The 20,992-nt window shown below is 32.4% G+C and overlaps 1 protein-coding gene across 3 annotated transcripts; it reads right to left on the bottom strand.

Annotated features, from left to right (window-relative positions):
- Positions 1-8,219: 8,219 nt before the first annotated feature.
- LOC132186046 (MLO-like protein 6) lies at positions 8,220-17,199 on the bottom strand. 3 transcript variants are annotated; one of them, XM_088517294.1, is made up of 16 exons: positions 16,985-17,199; positions 16,840-16,897; positions 16,493-16,749; positions 16,274-16,390; positions 16,124-16,184; positions 14,498-14,586; positions 13,865-13,939; positions 13,586-13,680; positions 13,450-13,499; positions 13,206-13,246; positions 12,901-13,074; positions 12,768-12,803; positions 12,585-12,652; positions 12,431-12,491; positions 12,086-12,340; positions 8,220-8,479 (listed from the first exon to the last, which is right to left on the bottom strand). In XM_088517294.1, the coding sequence occupies exons 1-16, from the start codon at positions 17,105-17,107 to the stop codon at positions 8,306-8,308; spliced, it is 1,734 nt and encodes a 577-aa protein (XP_088373420.1). In that variant the 5' UTR covers positions 17,108-17,199; the 3' UTR covers positions 8,220-8,305. The 3 variants fall into 3 exon arrangements, with proteins under 3 accessions (XP_088373420.1, XP_059455810.2, XP_088373419.1); XM_059599827.2 differs by lacking the exon at positions 8,220-8,479 and having other exon boundaries at positions 11,724-12,340; XM_088517293.1 differs by lacking the exons at positions 8,220-8,479; positions 16,840-16,897 and having other exon boundaries at positions 11,724-12,340; positions 16,985-17,075.
- Positions 17,200-20,992: the final 3,793 nt, after the last annotated feature.

The raw sequence follows: 20,992 nt of genomic DNA on the forward strand, positions 1-20,992 counted from the left end.
TTTTAGTGCAATTTATAATTTTAAATTTTTAAAAATTGGATCTAATTATATTAACTAATCATTCACTTTTTTTCTTTTTCGTTCACTCATATAATACAATTTTAATGTAGAACTCAATTTTTTTATATTTATAAGTAAGGTTGGTGAAACAAGCTCATATGTCGAGGTCGTGTCAACCCAGTTAACTTTAAACCAGTTTATGTCACCCCAAACCCAAAAATGTTTATCAAACGGGTTATAACTCATTTATGATTCAAACCCGTTTAACTTAAACTTTAATATTAAAACTACGTATCAGATTCACGGGTTAAATTGTCGGTTAAACTAAAAATTTATTTCAAAAAAATTATACAAAAGGGTTGACCCGTGTGACATGTTTATTAAACCGGTCACTCTTTTATGATTCAAACCGATTTAATCTAAAACTTAACTCTAAAATTAGGTATCGAGTTCGCAGGTGGTGAATTAAATTGCCAGCTCTACTTACAAGACTGCTAGCTAGTTCTATCAACATAAGCTTTTGAAATAATTTTTTATTTTTTATTTTTATTTTTGGGTTAAAGACAGGTGCATTTGAGGAAGCGCACTTTTTTTTTTCTTCTTATTTTGATTTTGTTTGAATAATAATTTAAAAAAAGAAAAAGAAAAGAAAAAGTGAAAGAGCTTGCCAAACACGGCCGTCGTCTCTCAATAATATGTGGTCAATATTTTCAAACGAGACCAGAGATGTCTTTTAAATTTAATAATCTGTGCGGCCATCGTGAGGGGCAAGAATAAAGATAGTGCACGTAAGTGTCCGAAGAGTTCTCAAAGTCGTTGCATAATTAATTTCCCTTAAACAGGACTAGTTTTGTTGCGCTTGCAACGGTATAATATTTTTTTTTTATTTTCATGGGTTGAAAAGATGGCCATTAATCACATTATTCCTTGATGATTAACATTAAAAACTATTGTTCTTTTATATATATACATTTGTTCTGTTGATATTGACGTTGGCCTAATCAATTTCTATGTCAGCTAAGAACAAGTAACGTGTGGCAGATTTTAAATTAAACTTATAAGAGAATAGTATGATGTTTTGTTTTTCTTGTTTTTTTTTTCTGGGTGAGGTAGAAGTAGAACGACGATGTTGTATATTTGTTCTGTTGATATTGACGTTGGCCTAATCAATTTCTATGTCAGCTAAGAACAAGTAACATGTGGCAGATTCTAAAACTTATAAGAGAATAGTATGATGTTTTGTTTTTCTTTTTTTTTTTTTTTTTTTTTTTTTTTTTGGGTGAGGTAGAAGTAGAACGACGATGTTGTACTTGTCGCATAAGATTAAACTCTTTCAAATTCAAACATGAGTATATACTTAATTAGTTCACATGCGTAATCTTAAGGGTTTTGATTGATCCAATTCAGCATTTTAATATATATATATATATATATATATATATATATATAATAATAAAATTAAAATAAAAATAAAAAAAGCTTCTAGAATTTTATATTGTTCTTCAGTCATCAAAATCAATCTTCTTGTCTAAAATTCTAAACTCACTTCTTGGGAATCTAAATCAAATTATTTGCATTAGCTTTCGATCAAATTTGTCATGCTAGAAGATATGATACTCATATCCTCAGGGAATCCACACATCTTGCAATATTGCATTGACCATATTAAAGCATATCTTAAAGAGTTTTGGGTCATTAAGATGTTACATTTTGTGAAGATGACATGAAATCCCATTGAAAAAGAGCAGAGAACCAATCGATTAAGAACAAGTCAAAATGAGATTAATTCTATGATTATTCCAAGCTGTAAAACGCCAATCACTCATTATTCAAGTAATAGAGAAGCTTCCCATCTGGGTATACAAGTGGAAGACGATTATTCAAATATTCAAAGTCTTTGATATATTAATATTAAAATTGGTCAATCAAACAGGCGGCACTTCCGGCCATGCCCATGCCAAAGATCCCCCGAAGACTTTTCTTCATATCTCTAGGCCTCCGGCCGCCGAAAAAGAGAGAAAAAGACCGTTGGCGACGAAAGGGTATTTCAATTAATTTGACTGCATTAAGACTAGAGATGCCGTAAATATTGGTGGATTTGAGTTTTTTAACGTCTAATCCATGTGCTTTACATCCTACAGGACTTCGTGTTTTTACAGAAGCTAACGAGAGTCTCTTGTCTCTCAGAACCTTCGGTGGTCCCTCGCGTGGACATTTGCTGCTTCATCATTATTTTCCTGGAAACAAATGCTAATTATCTCGGAAGTTTCTCGATATGGAAAAAAGAGATGTTCTTACAAGGTATTAGGGCATTGTACTATTCTTTTTACTTACTATATTATATGATACCTAGTGTGGTTGAACAGTTTTCTTCGTATCGTGCCAATACGAATCGATAGTTTTTATATTTTTACGAGTGTTTTGTATTTTAAGTTGTTTATTAATATTTTTGACTTAGAGAACATAAAACAAAAAATCATTAACAAACATGACCTAATTAATTATGTATTTAAACCACAAAATAATGATTAGGATTTTAAGAACTCTATCTTATAAAGTTTTTTATTCTAAAAAATCCCGATTCATAAAAATAATACAAAAATAGAATTATTTAACAATCACTAGCTGGCTATACAATTAAGAAAGCCACGTAACTTTTTCCCTCCAAATCCCTTCCCACTATCCTATTTAATAAATTTCGGATTTTTTTTATTAACCAAAATGTTCTAATCAGACACTTAATCATGTGTATATAATATTTTATTTTATTTTTTTTCTATTTTAAAAAAGAAACTCTAAATTCCTAACCAATTAACCGTTGACAGATTTATTTCTTCCTTTTGAAATATATATATATATATATGACAACTACTTATCGAATATTAAATATTTCTTCCACGTTAACAAGATACATGTTGCACAAAAAAACAAAAAACTAAAAAACAAGATACATATAAATTTTTTAACGATTCAGATGTTGACATTACCTCACCATTATTGCAATGGACCACGAGTCAATTAAATACAAGTGGATTCTTAATTTAGGAAAGTAATTATTTTAAAAATTACTATTAAAAAATAAGGATTTTAAAATACACTATTTGAAAACACAATTTTTAAAAACTTAGTTACGTGTTTAAAAAAAATCGTTGTTTGATATTTAAAATCGTAGTTTTAACTTTTAAAATAGTGTGTTTTTAAAACCGCACCATCTTGCATGCGATTTAAAAACGCACACGCAATCAATATACTTTCTATGAATTGTTTTAAAATTGTAGGAAAATGCTAGGCATTTTTCTCTTGTTCTCATGGTTCTAGGTGGATATTATTTTTTAAAAATAAAAGCAAAAAAGAAAAAAGAAACTCACCCTACCGATCTCTTATTTCTCTCACCCAATTTTTAAAAAATAATATCCGCATAGGATCAAGAGAATACCTAACATTCTCCAAAATTATATTTTTGAATCACATTCTCCAATGCACTCTTACAAGAATCGATAGCATTAATTAGAAATTAGTTAAGAGATATCACTCGTTTATATAATTCAAATGAAATATAATTCAAATGAAATAGAGAGCATAATCCCTTTTAAGAAGGTTAATCATACAAAAATTAAGCTAAGTACTACAATTAATTAAAGCATGAAGCATTAAAGAAGATGGAAGAAGATGCATGGGTACGAAAAGTAGAGGGGTGGTTGAAACTGAGATATCAAACTCTTGCTTTTTCTTGATCCAGTTTTGTTGTACCTAATTCCTCCATCAAGTTGGTTGCTGCCATCCTAATTCCTATGGCAGCAGAGAATTAGAGGTACCGTCCAATTGAAGAAAACATTGTCAATCTTTTTTTTTAAGGGTGCAAAGGCGGTTACGGTTAGCGGTTAGTGGCAATAACCGCTAACCGTAACCGCCCTAGCGGTTAGTAAATTTCACTAACCGCAACCGCTAACCGCCTAGCGGTTAGCGGTTAGCGGTTAGTGGCCGGTTAGCGGTTAGTGAAATAGATAACCGCCCGCTAACCGCTTTTTTAAAATTGGGCTTTTTTTTTGGGCTTATTTTTTTGGGCTTTTTTTTACCCTCATTTTTTTTTCTTGTATTTTTAATATCTTCTTGGGCCCAATTGCTATAAATATTTGAATTGTCATTGGATCATATGATTAAGTGTTGATCTTATAAACTTACAAACAAACAAAAATACTTCAATTGTAGTTATAAGTAACACATTGTTTAATCCAATGTCAATTACTTAATTTGATATTATATGAATCACATTGTCATTGTCATTGTACATGAATAATTGATAAGTATTGGAATTGTAATTGGATCATATAGTTAAATATTTATCTTATACATTTATATTATTCAATATGCATATAATATAACTATAAGCAATTATATATATAAAATTCAAAATTGTTCAAAATTGTTAATTTTCTTTTTTTTGTTTCTTTCAAAAAATGGTTAAATTTCTTTTTCTAAAAAATGTTCAAAAAATACATTAATACTTCAATTGTGATTATAAGTAACACATTGTTGAATCTAATGTCAATTACTTAATTTGATATTATATAATCATATAGTCTTATTAAATTATATCATATGATTCATATGATTAATTATTTAAATTCTTATCATATTTACTTATAATCTTTTTTCTTTGAATTGAACTTAATATCTAATGGTAAATGGCAATGTTCAAACTCCTAAATCCTAAATTTCTAAAGTATCTAATAATGCTTTAATTAAATTGTAGACTTGTAGTTATAAGTAACATATTGTTTAATTCAATTGAATCAATTGTGATTATCATTGTACATGAATCATATGATTAACTTGTAGACTTATGACTTATGAGTTATGTCATATTATATATGTATTATTTATTATTATATAATCATATGATTTAATGATCAAGTCATCATGTGATATAATCATATCAATTATAGTGATAATATATAAATTACTAAAATTATAATGATAATACATTAGTACTTAAATTATGTTTATAAGTAACACATTGGTCATTGTTTAATCCAATGTCAATTACTTAATTTGATATTATACGAATCATATCATCATTGTACATTAATAATATGATTCACTTGAAGTCTTGAATAAAGTATTTGAATTGTCATTGAATCATATGATTAACTATTGATATTATACATTTATATTATTCATATACATATGTAGACTTATATAGACTTATAGGTTTATAACATACATTGGAAATAAGTCTCTAGATATTTAATTGTTGTATTAGTATGAATTAGTATACTTATGAGTTATGTCATATTATATATGTATAATTTGTTATTATATAATCAAATGATTTAATAATCAATCTCATGTGATATAATCATATAAATTATAGTGATAATATATTAATACTCAAATTGTGATTTAATTATTTTTTAAAAAAATTGTGATTTAATGATCAAGTGATTATGTTATATGTATAAATATTTTTATAATTATAATTATAAAAATATATTATATAAAAAGGCGGTTAGCGGTTAGCGGTTACGGTTAGTAGACCCAATAACCGCCGGTTAGGCGGTTATGGCGGTTAGGCGGTTAGCGGTTAATGCGGTTAGACGGTTAGGCGGTTAGGCGGTTGGCGGTTATAGCGGTTAGCGGTTAGCGGGCGGTTAAAAACCGCCCGCCTTTGCACCCCTATTTTTTTTTCAAACAGCAGTTAATATCCTGAAAAACAACTTCATCTAAAACAAATGCATTTTACATTTTATTTATAATGTTTATTCAAATATAAGGAAGCATGCATGTTTATTCAAAGGGTAGATGAGTACCATGTCTCATGAAACGGAGGTCTTTAGTTTGAAATCCCTCACGTCAAAAAAAAAAAAAAAAAAATTACCCTTCAACCAAAAACTAATTTCTACGTACCAAATGCTACAGAGAATCACGCTATGGGCCTGTTTAGGTGTGCGTACAGAGAACCAAGCTATGAGCCTGTTTGGGTGTGCATTTGAGGAGTCTAAAAGTGCGTTTAATACTTAAAAAATCTGTTTGAAAAAAAAATACCCGTTTAGTAAAAAAAAATTAAAAGCGCTTTTAAGGATCTAAAAAGCCTAAAAGATATAAATATATATTAAATATATTAAAAAGCAGAAGAAGGAGAAAAAAGAGAGAGAGCGGAAGTATATAATGGACTACATTGTATTAAGACTGATTAAAATAAAGAGTATTATAGAGGTCTCTAGAGAGGCTATGAGTGATAAGCAAGTAACTTAATAGACTAAAGAAAAATAAACTTAGTAGGCTAAAAAAACTCTATAATCCATAAGAAAGGAAATAACCCTAGAATAATATCTATTATATTCTTAACAAATTAAGCCCCAATGTCAATTCTGCTGACGTGACCGATGATTTTGGTAGTTCTGGTAGATTTTGATATTAAAGATGGTATAATGAATAAAGGACATATTTGCCATGATTTGTGAATCGTGAAAGTAAATTCGTTGATCAAATATGAAAAAAGTGAAACTTTTGTGGGTGAAATGATAATATTATGCAATACGAGTCTTATTGCAAAAGAATATTGTTGAGTTGGCTGAATTACCTTTTTGAATAGTACGGCGACCCATAAACGATCACCTTCAAACTAGCTATTGAGAATAGCTTAATCATCCCGTGACAAAGGGCCCTTGGGGTTGGGGGTGGTAGCTGCAAAATGGGAGTGGTTTTAATTTTAATTTTTTTTTAATTTTTTATTAGGCATATGGACACGTGTCGAGTTTTAGGGTGCTATCGTGAATTTTTGTCAAATTTTAGAAGGAAGTTAGACAAAGGTATTATCTTCATCTTTATCCATAACGGAGGTAATAGCTGTGATAAAAACGAAAACCGAATGAGCAAAAAATAAAGTTGTTAAAAAATAAGGATCGGGGCAAAAAAATATTTAACCCACTACAAAAAAAGGCCATTTTTTGACGTGGCAAAAAATTCCTTTTGACGTGGCAAACAGTAAGAATTTTTTGCCACGTCAGTAAATGCTGACGTGTCAAAAGTGGCATGTCAACAAATTTGACACGTTAGTAAATTTCAATCTAATTTAATTTTACAATATTTTAAAATAAATAACTAATTAATCTTATATTTACTGACGTGTCAAATCTTGACACGTCAGTAACTGTTGACGTGCTGTTTTGACACGTCAGCAATTTACTGACGTGGCAAAACAGCAAGTCAACAATTATTGACGTGTCAAATTGACACGTCAGAAACTATTGACGTGTCAAATTTGACACGTCAATAATATATATATATATATATATATATATATATATATATATATATATATATGGTTTAATTCATTTATATTATTGATATAAATAATATATAATATATATGATCCCAACATTATCAGGTTTAATATTGTACAATATGATCGATCCCAATTAACATTCAATAAAATTAATTTTTTACAAAACAAACACCAGTACTTTACTTCTCTTTTATAACACCGTAACCCATTTCAACATTCAAAAATATAAGAGAATTAATTTCTGACTGTTAGTCATGCTTTAATTGGTGTTGAAGTTAGTTTTGGTGGATATATAGTTTGTGATTGATGTTAATGGATATGATGTATGTTATTTGATGGAAAAATTGTATATTATTTACATGGAATTGATGGCCGGATAGATTGAATATCAGGTTAATCGTAATACAAAATTCGGGTATAGTCCCGAAAAAATTCACAAAAAATATAGGGGGGGAGGAAAAAAAAATTTATAAACTAACCAAATTTTCTGACGTGCCAAAAAATGACACGTCAAGAATTTCTGACGTGTCATTTTTTGACACGTCAGAAAGCATTTTTGACGTGCCAAAAATGACACGTCAGAAATTTCTGACGTGTTGGATTTAACACGTCAGGAATGTCTGACGTGCCATATTTGGCACATCAGAAATTCCCAATTCCTGACACCCACAATCTTGACGCATAAAACACGTCAAAATTGTCCCATCATGAGGGTTTACTGACATGTCAGACAACCTGACACGTCAGAAAACGTATGTCAATAAAAAATCGTTTTCTTGTAGTGACCTTTAATTCTCCTATTACCCAAACTCTATTTGTTGCCTTATATATATATATATATATATATATATATATATATATATATATATAATGTGCCACCTTTATAAAATAGGCCCTTCGGACTCACCCCTATAAAGTAAACTCCAGACACTTACAATATACCACCCGTCCTGACTCGAACACAAGACCTTGAGGTATAACATTCGAACGGCCGGTGCAGGACATTTGTTTGCTTATTCATCTACAAAAAGCGAAATCTGACGGACTAACATTGATTTCGTGTTGGGTTCGAATGGTTCCTGGTGATGGAGGCAATTGCAATGATCTTTGCTCTTGAATCTCCTTCTCTTGCTCGGAATGCATAGAGTCTTCGTGTCCACTTTGTTTCCTTTGGAATTCTAAGTCTTCCATCTCAAAATGATCATTAGGAGATGTGTGCAAGCTGTCGAGGCTGCCATACTGATAGTTATGCTAGAGGTGAATTGGTGAATTTGCCTCAGAATGATGGCCATGCTTAGATTTCTTTTTGGCCTTGCGATGCCAGCTTTTTAATACTGTTGCCACTCCATCATTAAAAATGGTAGAATTCATGGAAGAGCCCATCTGCAAAAAATCAGTCCAAAGAATAATTAGTCAAAGGCTATGCATATTAATTTTTAAAAAAATTTTTCTTAACCCCAAAAGGTTGGCCTAGTGGTTGACGATTGTGGTCTTAGGGAGTATCACCCATTAGATTCCAAGTTTGAGACTTGCTAGGTACAAACTCCCCGTTATGGCCACACCCTCTGGTGTAAAAGTTAGAGATTTATTTTGGTCCGTGTAGGAAAACTTTCGAGAATGCGGTGCACGGGTTCGAGGTTTACTCTGTAGAAGTGGGTCCTTCCCCATCATAAAAAATTAAAAAAAAAAAAAAAAAAAATTGTGTTTTCTTATATTCTCACAAAAATGTGAAAACTGCTTTTTAATGATTTGTGTTTTTTGCAAATATATTTGCTTCTATATTTGTATTATTTAACCTTTGAAGCCATATTATCATTAATTTCTCACCCGAATCACGAGAGCATAGAGCGGCAAAGTCACATAACTGCATAGAACTTGTGTGATGATCCTGAAGAAAGTGCCAAAGTCGTATAGCATTAGCAATTCTTAAACTTAATTAACGCATTAATCATCCAAATAACTACATCTTAACAATGGCACCATGCATGGCATATGGAATTCCATGGATGTGCATTAATTTGTGAAAGAACTCACCCCGTTGAGAGTCTGATGACCTTATCTTCAGTGCGCTTATGGAAGCAAGAATTTATGCCAAATGCCTACTGAAAGAGAAGAAAAAAATATGACAGGAAAGTGAGGGAAAGCTCTAGCATAAGCTTCTCTTGTTGCTCAATTCTAAATTCTAAAAATAGATGCTTTTCAGCAATGCCAATGTCACATGTGCCGGGACTTTTTTTCTTAGTAAAGACAACATTAAGAGTATGTTTGTGATTGCATTTGAGAAATAGAACTTTTAAATCAAAAAGCGTTTTCTGACAAAAGCTTCATTTTTAAGCTTTTGCCAAAAGTGCGTTTTGGTCATTTTTTTGGCTTTTTAGGTCCTTAAAAACACTTCCAAAATTTTTTACGAAACCGATACTTTTTTCTTTAAATAGACTTTGCGAGCGTTCAATACACTTTTAAGCCTCTTAAACGTAACCCAAACAGCCCCTAAGTACTTTGTGAATTGATTGATTAAAGAAGTGAAAGGCTTACCATACTCCACGCATAGAAGGCGAGTTGAAATGCATTCTGCAATTAAAGTCAAGACAAAGAGGGCAAAAGCCAAAGGCTGATATTAGAATCCAGATAGCTTGAAAGCGTTTGAGATTGCATTAAAAAGTTTAAAAAGTATTTTTAGTACATAAAAAGATGTACCAAGCAAAAATGGATCTAATGGGTAAAAACTTAAAAAGCACGTTTTGACTTTTTTGCTCTAAAAAAAACTCGAAACTACATTTTGAGCAAAGCTTGAAAATGAGGTTTTTTTTTTTTTTTAAAAAAAAAAAAAATTATTTTAGAATTTTTCTGTAAACAAAAGCTTTATTTCTCGACGCAATCTCAAAGAGACCGTAATATGTAATTTGTTGATGTATTTGAGAAATACCTGAAAGAGAACGAAGTGAATGAGATAGAGAAGGAACCGAGGGTTTCCAAACCAGAAGAGGTCATCACCTGGTTGTACCACATGTGTACCCTTAATCACATCTCCTCTCTCTTGAATTCTTAGCCCCATTTTTGTAATTATCACTTGTAGCTGTGTACCCACCAAGAGGATTACCTGTAAAATCACAACAAACCACATGATTTTCCATTAAACCAACAACCCAAAAGCTTAGATTGTAAACAGAGCCGATACTCCAAGATCTCCTCCACTCATCTGCAGAAACAAAAGCTATTAGAGAACAAAGAACACCAGCCAAGAAAATGATAAGAAAAAAAGCATAACATGGAAGAGAAGGCAGACAAAATTACTCTCTTTTTCGTTGAATTGATGACAGCGCTCTTATCTAATTGGATTTTCTTGTAATTGGCCAAAATTTCTTACTGATTTATTTGCTATTTTTTGAATTAAGTTTATGAGTTTTTCAAAAAAAAAAAAAAAATTGATCACAATTAAAAAAACAAAAAACAAACATAAACAAACCCTAAACGAGCCAAGTTGCCCAAATAAAGTTTGAACGGGCTTTTTAACTAAGCTTAGGCTCAAACTGGGTTTGGATCAGACAATTCAAAAGTCTAGTTTGAACTCGTTGAAAATGTTGAGAAATAATCTCACATTGCCTATGGATAAGACCTTGGGCATGTTTATAAGGAATAGGCAACTCTCTCTTATTGAACCGGTTTTATGAGATGAGTTAGACCCACGAATTTCTTCATGGTATCAGAGCCTACCACAGGGCGAATAGGGCTCACACTACTTACCCCATGACAAAGACCATAAAAAATACTGGCCTACACGTGAGGGAGGGTATTGAAAAATAATCTCACATTGCTTGTAGACAAGACCTTAGGCATGTTTATAAGGAATGAACAACCCTCTCTTATTGAACCGGTTTTATGAGATATGTAGGCCCACGAATATCTTCAGAAAACACCATTCGAGCCAATAGCTCGACTCAAGCTCGAGCTATACTAAGCCTCTCGCAAGCCGAGTTGGGACACACAATTCTTAGTTCAGCTCGAGCTCAAACTCGACTTGAATAAGGGTCCTTATAAACAAATCAGTCTTGAAATTCTAAAGTTCGGCTCGATTACCGCCGACGTATGCATTTAGTACTTTTGACCTGTTAAAAAATACCCAAGTAATACTGAACATTTATAAATCAACCCATATGCCTGAAAATCTAACCTTTTTGACGACAATATGTGGTTGCAAAGCATTTAGTGCTCTTGTATAGCTACACACAAAATGTATTTAATTTGATCCTTACATCAAAAAACAACCTATAAAAAATGGAAAATGTATAAGATGGATAATAAGAGCAAAATTTTGTGCTAAAATCTGCTTAAAATCATGTTACTGATTTTTAATTTTTATTATTATTATTATTATTAAAAGAAATGTAAAGCTTCATTAACAAAAGAAGACTTACTATCTCAAAATAAAAGAAAATAAATTAAAATAAAAATAAAAATAAAAAACAAAAAAAGATTACAAGTGAGAGGAGAAGTTATGTCAAGGACAAAAAAAAAATTTACATCGTGGTATAAGTTAACAACATTCTCCTATGATCCAAACTCTATTGGTGGGTATATATATATTCATCTGCGAAATGTGAATTCCGAGAGACTATTGTTGACTTCATGTTGGGTACGGATGGCTCCCGGTGCTTGCAGCAATTGCAATGGACTTTGCCCTTGAATCTCCCTCTCTTGCTGCTGCTCAGAATGCATAGAATCTTCTTTTTTGTATGAATAATGCGAAGAATCTTCTTCTCCACTTATTTGTTTCTTACGAAATCCCAACTCCACCACGTCCAAATGATCGTTCTCAACATTTGACTTTCGCGGAGACGCGTCCAAGATGTCAAGGCTGCTGTGCTGATAGTTATGCAGGAGGTGAACAGGGGACATCCCGTGCGTGGGAGAGGCCGGCCTACTTGAAAATGGTGAATTTGTCTCAGAATGATGATGGCTCTGCCTTGTGTTCTTTCTGGCTGTCCGATGCCAGCTTCTTAATGCATCCGCCACTCGATCGTTGAAGATGGTGGGCTTCATGGAAGACCCCATCTGTCAAATCAGAGCAAAGAACCATTAGTCTCAAGTTGTTGTTAATTATCATAACATGTTTTGTTGTGTTAATGTGTAATCATGTCTCACCTGAGTCACTAGAGCATAGAGTGGCAAAGTCACATAACTGCAGAGAACTTGTATGATGACCCTGAAGAAATTAAGTGGCAATTAATGTTAATCAGCCAGATAATAACATCTTAACAATGGCAGCAGCATATGGAGTTAATTGATAAGAACTGACCCCGTCGAGAGTTTGATGACCTGATCTGCAGTGCGTTTGTTGAAGCAAGAACTTGTGCCAAATGCATACTGAAAGAGAGGAAAAAAATATGGCAGGAAAGTTAGGGAAAAGCAAGTGTGTTGGCATCTTCTAAGCATGCACCAAATTGATAGAATAGATAAGTAGAAGTGAAAGGCTAATTACCACACTCCAAGCAAAGAAGGCCAGTTGAAATGCATTCTGCAATTAAAGAGGGCAAAGGCAAAAGGAAGATGTTAGAATTAGTATCCCAGATAGACTATTATGTAATTTGTTGATGAATGTGAGAAAATTGTACCTGAAAGAGAACGAAGTGAATGAGAAAGAGAAGGAACCGAGGGCGTCCAAACCAGAAGAGGTCATCACCTGGCTGTACCACAGGTGTACCCTTAATCACATCTCCTCTCTCTTGAATTCTTAGCCCCATTTTTGTAATTATTACTTGTAGCTTTGTCCCCACCAACAGGATTATCTGCAAAAGTCACAGCAAACTACATGAGATCTTCTATTAAACCAACAACCCAAATGCTTAGATTGTATAAAGAGCTCCAACCCAAATAAAAAGAACGTAGGAAACAAGTTTGTCTCTGTTTTGGAGCTTACAAACAATGGTACAAATGGTAGCCATAGAGAAGAATGCCATCCTGTCGACACATACAAGGAAACATTTCTTAGTCAGTTGTAGTCCCCAAGGCAATCTATGATAAATTTGGACTCAAAAATAATGAGAATCGGGCTCGCGAGAGTTAGCTCGAATGGTCGACTCATTTGGTTAATACCACGAAATCGGCTGTTCGAGTCTTCACTCAACTGATACACAGTTTTTCATGTTGGGCCATATGCTTACCATATGCATTGGACAATAGGAATAACACTGCAAAGCCCCATATGATTGGACTGCAAATGAAAAGTAAGGTTAGAATTTTAAGATAATTGAAAATCAATCAAAGAAGCAAACCCCTTTTAAGTGCTTGAGCACCAACCTGATCTCCACCACAACTTTAAAATCCTCTTCAAGTGATCTCTTGATGTACTTTTGAAAATCAAACTTTGTTTCACTTTCTGGTGCCAAGTGTGCCTAAAGTCACATAACATTGGAGCTTCAATTATTAATGTGAATTTGGAATCCCCAAGTACACAATTAACCCTTGAATTTTTTATTTTTAACTGAGGTTGATTGGCACAGGTTTATGACATCAACAAAATAAAATAGCTATGAGATAAAAGTGTAGTTTCTAGCATTATTTCTAAATTAAACGTACCATAATAAATCCATGTCTGAGTGTAATGTAATCAACCTTAGTAACTGTTTTGACGAATTGTCTGAAGAAACACACCTGATAAGAGGAGGAGAATCGGGTCTTTCAAATAGCTGTACCACAACAAACTCTTTATGCCCTTAAAAGTCCAAAATTGAAAAATAAACACGAGTTTCTCATTACTAAGAAAATGTACTTGGAAGTCCCTATTGTACTTAAAACCAGTCACTTTAATAAAAGATTGATGGGCCTACTCAAACTTTTGATGAGGCAACGAGTCAATATCAGAATGGGCCCTACTCAAAATGATCATTTTGAAAATTTACCTAAAAAATGCGTTCGGCCTGCAATTTTGCATGATAAATACGCATTTTTAAACAAAATTGCCTAAAGAATCCCGTTTAAAAGTGAAATTGAACAAAATATCGGTTGCAAAACACGAAAAAAAAAAAAAATCAAAAAATCTATGCTTTTTAAAATACTAGTAAAATCATACGTTTTAAAAGTACGTCAGGTACCATATTATAAATATACAGAGTAAATTTATGTAACAAATTATCCAAATATAACTTAATTCCTAAGTCTTTGTTAATTATGATTGTAAAATTCACATAATCGTGATGGGACATTACTGACCACCCAAAGAGAAACCGTTGACTTGCTCCAGAAGCTCATATGCCTTCGCCCAAATGAAGTTTCCTTTGCAAACCTAAACCTCTGTGGATCTGCATCATATAAATCATTTTCCATAAGCATATGCCACCCCCCTTGAAGTCCATATGATCTCTTTCACCACGCTATCAAAATTAAAAAAATTAAAAGATTTTTTCATACCAAATTTGCTCACAAAAGCAATTTACAAAGTCATCTATCAGTTGACTTTGCATTAGACAAAAAATAAAATTAAATAAATAAATAAATAAAGAAAAGATGATCGGATGCAAAGTCATCTATTCAGTTGACAATGTGAGTCACTTTTTGGTAAATTAATTTTGTGTTTTGCTATCACTTTTCGAGAAAGAGGGGTGTCTAATTCCTCTGTAGAGCAGCTGACCAAGTCCATAAAATGACTAAAAATTTATTCTCCAAGGAAAATAACCGAACCGACACCATTTTTACTATAATTTTTTTACAAATTGACATAATAATTTATAATTAGTAAAATGATTAAAACGTTGGCCAATAACTAATTAGATTAGCGGGTATATTTTTTTCTTAATCATAATCTCTTAACAACACACTTTTTTTTTAAGAGATATGTTATGGTATGATAAAAATATCATTGGAAAAACTTCAGAAAGCCCCTTTGAACTTTCCGCCATTTTGACATACCCCCCTAAATTTTCAAAACTCTCACTTAAGCCCCTTGAACTTTGGTTTTCTCTCACTTTGGACCCTTTTAACGTTAAAGTCAAACAATTTGACTTTTTATACCCATTTTACCCTCCCCAAAACTATGTTGTTTTGTGTCCTAAAACTACAACACCTACTCAGCCCAAAACGACGTCGTTTTAGGCATTAATTTTTTTTTATTTATTTTTTAAAAAAAAGAGAAGCAAAATAAATAAATAAATTTAATGCCTAAAACGACGTCATTTTGGGCTAGGTAGGTGTTGTAGTTTTAGGACACAAAACGACGTAGTTTTGGGGGAGGGTAAAATGGGTATAAAAAGTTAAAAGGATCCAAAGTGAGAGAAAACCAAAGTTCAGGGGGCCTGAGTAAGAGTTTTGAAAATTCAGGGAGGATATGTCAAAACGGCTGGAAGTTCAGGAGGGCTTTCTGAAGTTTTCCCAATATCATTTTTGGCCCATAAAAGCCTTAAGTGATAAGAAGTTACGGGCTAATCAATGGGTGGGGCCACAGCAACTACAGATGGGGTGTCTTGCCTCTTGCCACCTAAAACTTTTATAGGCAAAAAATTGTCTTTTTTTTTAAGAGATATGCTATAGTGTAATAAAAATATCATTTTTTGCCCATAAAAGTCTTAGGTAACAAGAAGTCATAAGTTAATCAGTGGATAGGGCCACAACAACTACAGATGAGGCCTCTTGCCTCTTGCCATTAAAAGAAAGACAAAAAATAGATTGGGTTGTTTCAGACATTTTTTTCATTTTTTATTTTATAAAAAAAATAAGGTAAAAATTTGCCTAAAATTGAACAAAATAGTTGAGTGACTATCATCACTCGTTTAAATTAAGTGGAAAAGAAGCAATTGATTTAGGAGACGTGAGTAGATGGTTTGAAAGTCAAAGAGAAGTTACCATTATGATATTGATATTCAAGTGTTCTTGTTTCATCCTCCCAAGCCTTCCATCTTCTCATCTGCAATTCAAAGAGGGATTTAGAATCTGCACAATTCAAAGAAGAAGAATTTATAGATCTCCATAGAAGGAGAAAGGGTAAAAGGGTACCTTCGTTCTGCCCAAAGCCAGGGTGAGTATGGAGAAAATCACATGAAAAACGGCCAAGACGAAGATGAACACATGGAGCTGGTGAATTGCATATGCAGACATGAAGGCCACTTTTCCCTGCAAAATAGGCAACGCAAATGATTATTCCATGGAATTAAATCATTTAGATCTTCATTGGTAATGCCCTTTTGGAAAGAAATAAAGAAAGAAAGAAATTACATTTTCTGTGCACTTGTCGTATCCTTTTGTAGCTAATCTCCGACGAGCAGAGAAGCCAGAATCCAAAAATTGGAGCAGTTTCCGACCATTGCTGTCCTCAGAATCCTCGGAATCTCCAGAATCTTTTTTGGTCGTCCCACTCTTCACCGTTTCACAGGGATGCCACGTGGCTCCGACTCTCTTGGGTATGCATATGGTAGAAATGGGATCTTGTAACACTGTCAGGAGCAAGGATATGAATCCCAACAGCATAAGCTCTGCCCAAAAAAACCCATGAAAGAAAAATGGTTAGGCGACTGAATCCTGATCGATCATCTTAATGTGTGAGGTAGAGAATCTAGAGATACCTGCTTTGATCTTTTCAAGCGCTTCGTAAAGAGCTCGTTTGTGTTTGTTTTTTAGCCACTATTAAAGGAATCAAGAAATGATTTCTGCAATTAATTAAACAACACAAACAAAAACAGAGACTGTGAGCAGAGCAGAGCAGATTACCTTTCCAATAGAATGAAGAAAATGTTCAATGAAGATTGAAACGGCAAGCAAGACGAAGCACACCGCCGCAACTGCCCATGTTGAAGTTTCCTCCATTGTACTTTCCTTCTCCGCGACCGCCATGATCACAGTTCTTGTGTGTTGCGGAAGCTCTGTTTATAAGAGATTACAGAGATGAAAGTGGAGACCAACGCTTTCCGAAGCAGCTCTCTGGGTGTGTATGTATATATGGTAACATAATACGTGTTTGGGGAGTGTCTGTTATTTATAGAAATCAGAAAGTCTGAGAGTAAATATGAGACCGAGATGGCCAGTCAAGAAATACAGGACTTTGACATTTTCAAAGGAGGTGTTCAAATAATTAAAATGGATAATTTCACATAATATATATATAATTTGGTCTTGATAAGTGACTGTTCCTCTTACGGAATATGATACGACAACTATTCATCCCTTTCAAGGGATGTCTTGGAATACAATTTTATCCGTAAGCTAAATATTTTTGTTGTTGTTGTTGTTGTTTAACAGAGGGTTGATTGTGATGCATTCCTCATTTCTGATAGAGTATTGAATAATCAAATGTTTTAGTGCAATTTATAATTTTAAATTTTTAAAAATTGGATCAATATAATCATTCACTCTCTTCTTTTTTTTCTTTTCTTTTTTTCAACTAATCATTCACTCATATAATACAATTATAGTGTAGAACTCAATTTTTTTATATTTATAAGTAAGGTTGGCAAAACAGGCTCACATGTCGAGGTCGTGTCAACCCAGTTAACCTTTAAACCAGTTTATGTCAACCAGAACCCAAAAACGTTTATTAAACGGGTCATAACTCGTTTATGATCCGAATCCATTTAACTTAAACCCTAATTTTAAAACTACGTATCGGATTAGTGGGTTGTCCGTTGAACTTAAATTTACTTTAAAAAAATTAGACAAAAGGGTTGACCCGTGTGGCATGTTTATTAAACAGGTCACTCATTTATGATTCAAACCGATTTAACCTAAAACTTAACCTTAAAATTAGGTATCGAGTTCTCCGGTGGTGAATTAAATTGTCAGCTCTACTTACAAGACTGATAGTTCTATTCTATCAACATAAGCTTTTGAAATAATTTCTTTTCTTTATTTTTTTTTTTGGTTAAAGACGGGAGAATTTGAGAAAGGGCATTTTTTTTCTTATTTTGATTTTGTTTGAATAATAATTTTTTTTTTTAAAGAAAAAAAAAAAGTGAAAGAGCTTGCCAAACACGGCCGTCGTCTCTCAGTAATATGTGGTCAATTTTTGCAAACGAGACCACAGATATCATTTAAATTTAATAATCTGTGCGGCCAGGGCAAGAGAGTGCACGTAAAGAGTTCTCAAAAAGTCGTTGCATAATTTCCCTTAAACAGGACTAGTTTGTTGCGCAACGGTATAATATTTTTTTTTATTTTCATGGGTTGAAAAGATGGCCATTAATCACATTATTCCTTAATGATTAACATTATAAACTATTGTTCTTATATATATATATATATATATATATATATATATATATATATATATATATTCTGCTGATATTGACGTTGGCCTAATCGTAAGATGTTTTGTTTTTCTTGTTTTTTTCTGGGTGAGGTAGAAGTAGCAAGAACGATGATGTTGTACTTGTCGCATAAGATTAAACTCTTTCAAATTCAAACATGAGTATATACTCAATTAACTTTCACATGCGTAATCTTAAGGGTTTTGATTGGTCCAATTCAGCATTTTAATATATTATTATAAAAAAATAAGAAAAATAAAAAAAGAAGAAGCTTCTAGAATTTTATATTGTTCTTCAGTCATCAAAAATCAATCTTCTTGTCTAAAATTCTTAGTGAAATGTATATATACCCAAATCAAAAAATCTAATATTTAATTATTTAATTTTTGTACGTACAATAGGTTTTCCCGTTGCAGTATTTTTGTTCTAATACGCACATTAATTGTAGTAGGGCAGCTTCATGTAAGAGCTTGCTCGGTCACAAGCTCGAACAAGTGAAACTTAACACTTGTCCAAATAGGTAAAAATTCTCACATAAGTTTTCTTATTGTAATGCAATACAACAACTATATTCCTCAAAATCAAAATCTTTGCAGTACTGCTCTAATACGTTAATTGTAATAAGGCAGCTTTATGTAAGAGTTTGCTCGGTCACTAGCGATCGGTGGAGCATGACATCTGTCCAAATAAGTAAAGACTCACATGAATTTTCTTATTGCAAAGCAATAAAAGAACCCTATTCCTCAAAATCAAAATCTATCACAATAGAACAACTCTCTTCTTGGGAATCTAAATCAAATTATTTGAATTAGCATTCGATCAAGTGTGTCATGCTAGAAGATATGATACTCATATCCTCAGGGAATCCACACATCTTGCAATATTGCATTGACCATATTAAAGCATATCTTAAAGAGTTTTGGGTCATTAAGATGTTACATTTTGTGAAGATGACATGACATCCCATTGAAAAAGAGCAGAGAACCAATCGATTAAGAACAAGTCTAAATGAAATTAATTCTATGATTATTCCAAGCTGTTAAACGCCAATCACTCATTATTCAAGTAATAGAGAAGCTTCCCATCTGGGGATACAAGTGGAAGACGATTATTCAAATATTCAAAGTATTTGATATATTAATATTAAAATTGGTCAATCAAACAGGCGGCACTTCCGGCCATGCCCATGCCAAAGATCCCCCGAAGACTTTTCTTCATATCTCTAGGCCTCCGGCCGCCGGAAAAGAGAGAAAAAGAGCGTTGGCGACGAAAGGGTATTTCAATTAATTTGATTGCATTAAGACTTAAGAGATGCCGTAAATATTGGTGGATTTGAGTTTTTTAACGTCTAATCCATGTGTTTTACATCCTACAGGACTTCGTGTTTTTACAGAAGCTAACGAGAGTCTCTTGTCTCTCAGAACCTTCGGTGGTCCCTCGCGTGGACATTTGCTGCTTCATCATTATTTTCCTGGAAACAAATGCTAATTATCTCGGAAGTTTCTCGATATGGAAAAAAGAGATGTTCTTACAAGGTAGTGCATTGTTCTGTTTTTTTTTTTAGTTACTATATTATATCATACCAAAGTATGGTTGAACAGTTTTCTTCGTGTGTGGATCGATAATTTTTATATTTTGACGAGTGTTTTGTGTTTTAAATTGTTTGTTAATATTTTTTGACTTTGAGAACATAAAACAAAAAATCATTAACAAACATGACCTAATTATGTATTTAAACTACAAAATAATGATTAGGATTTTAAGAACTTTTTAATTCTAAAAAATCCCGATTCATAAAAATAATACAAAAAGATAATTATTTAACAATCACTAGTGGCTATACAATTAAGAAAGCCACGTAACTTTTCCCCTCCAAATCCCTTCCCACTATCCTATTTAATAAATTTCCGATTTTTTTTACTAACCAAATGTTCTAAACAGACACTTAATCATGTGTATATAATTTTTTTTTTCTATTTTAAAAAAGAAACTCTAAATGCCTAACCATTTAACCGTTGACAGATTTATTTCTTCCTTTTGAAAATATATATATATATATATATATATATATATATATATATATATATATATATATATATGACAATTACTTATCGAATATTAAATATTTCTTAACCTTTACTCTAGGGCCCACGTTAACAAGATACATGTTGCACAAAAAAAAAAAAAAAAAAAAAACAAGATACATATAAATTTTTTAACGATTCAGATGTTGTCATTCCCTCACCATTATTGCAATGGACCACGAGTCAATTTTTTTTTTTTTTTTTTAATCAAATGCGGGAAAAGGTTACAAGGGAACCACGAGTCAATTAAATACAAGTGGATACATATAAATTTTTTAACGATTGACATTCTCTCACCATCATTGCAATGGACCACGAGTCAATTAAATACAAGTGGATTCTTAATTTAGGAAATTAATTATTTTAAAAATTATTATTAAAAAATACGAATT

The sequence above is a fragment of the Corylus avellana genome, chromosome 6 (genome assembly GCF_965113065.1).
Source record: "Corylus avellana chromosome 6, dhCorAvel1.hap1.2, whole genome shotgun sequence".
Taxonomy (NCBI): Eukaryota; Viridiplantae; Streptophyta; class Magnoliopsida; order Fagales; family Betulaceae; genus Corylus; species Corylus avellana.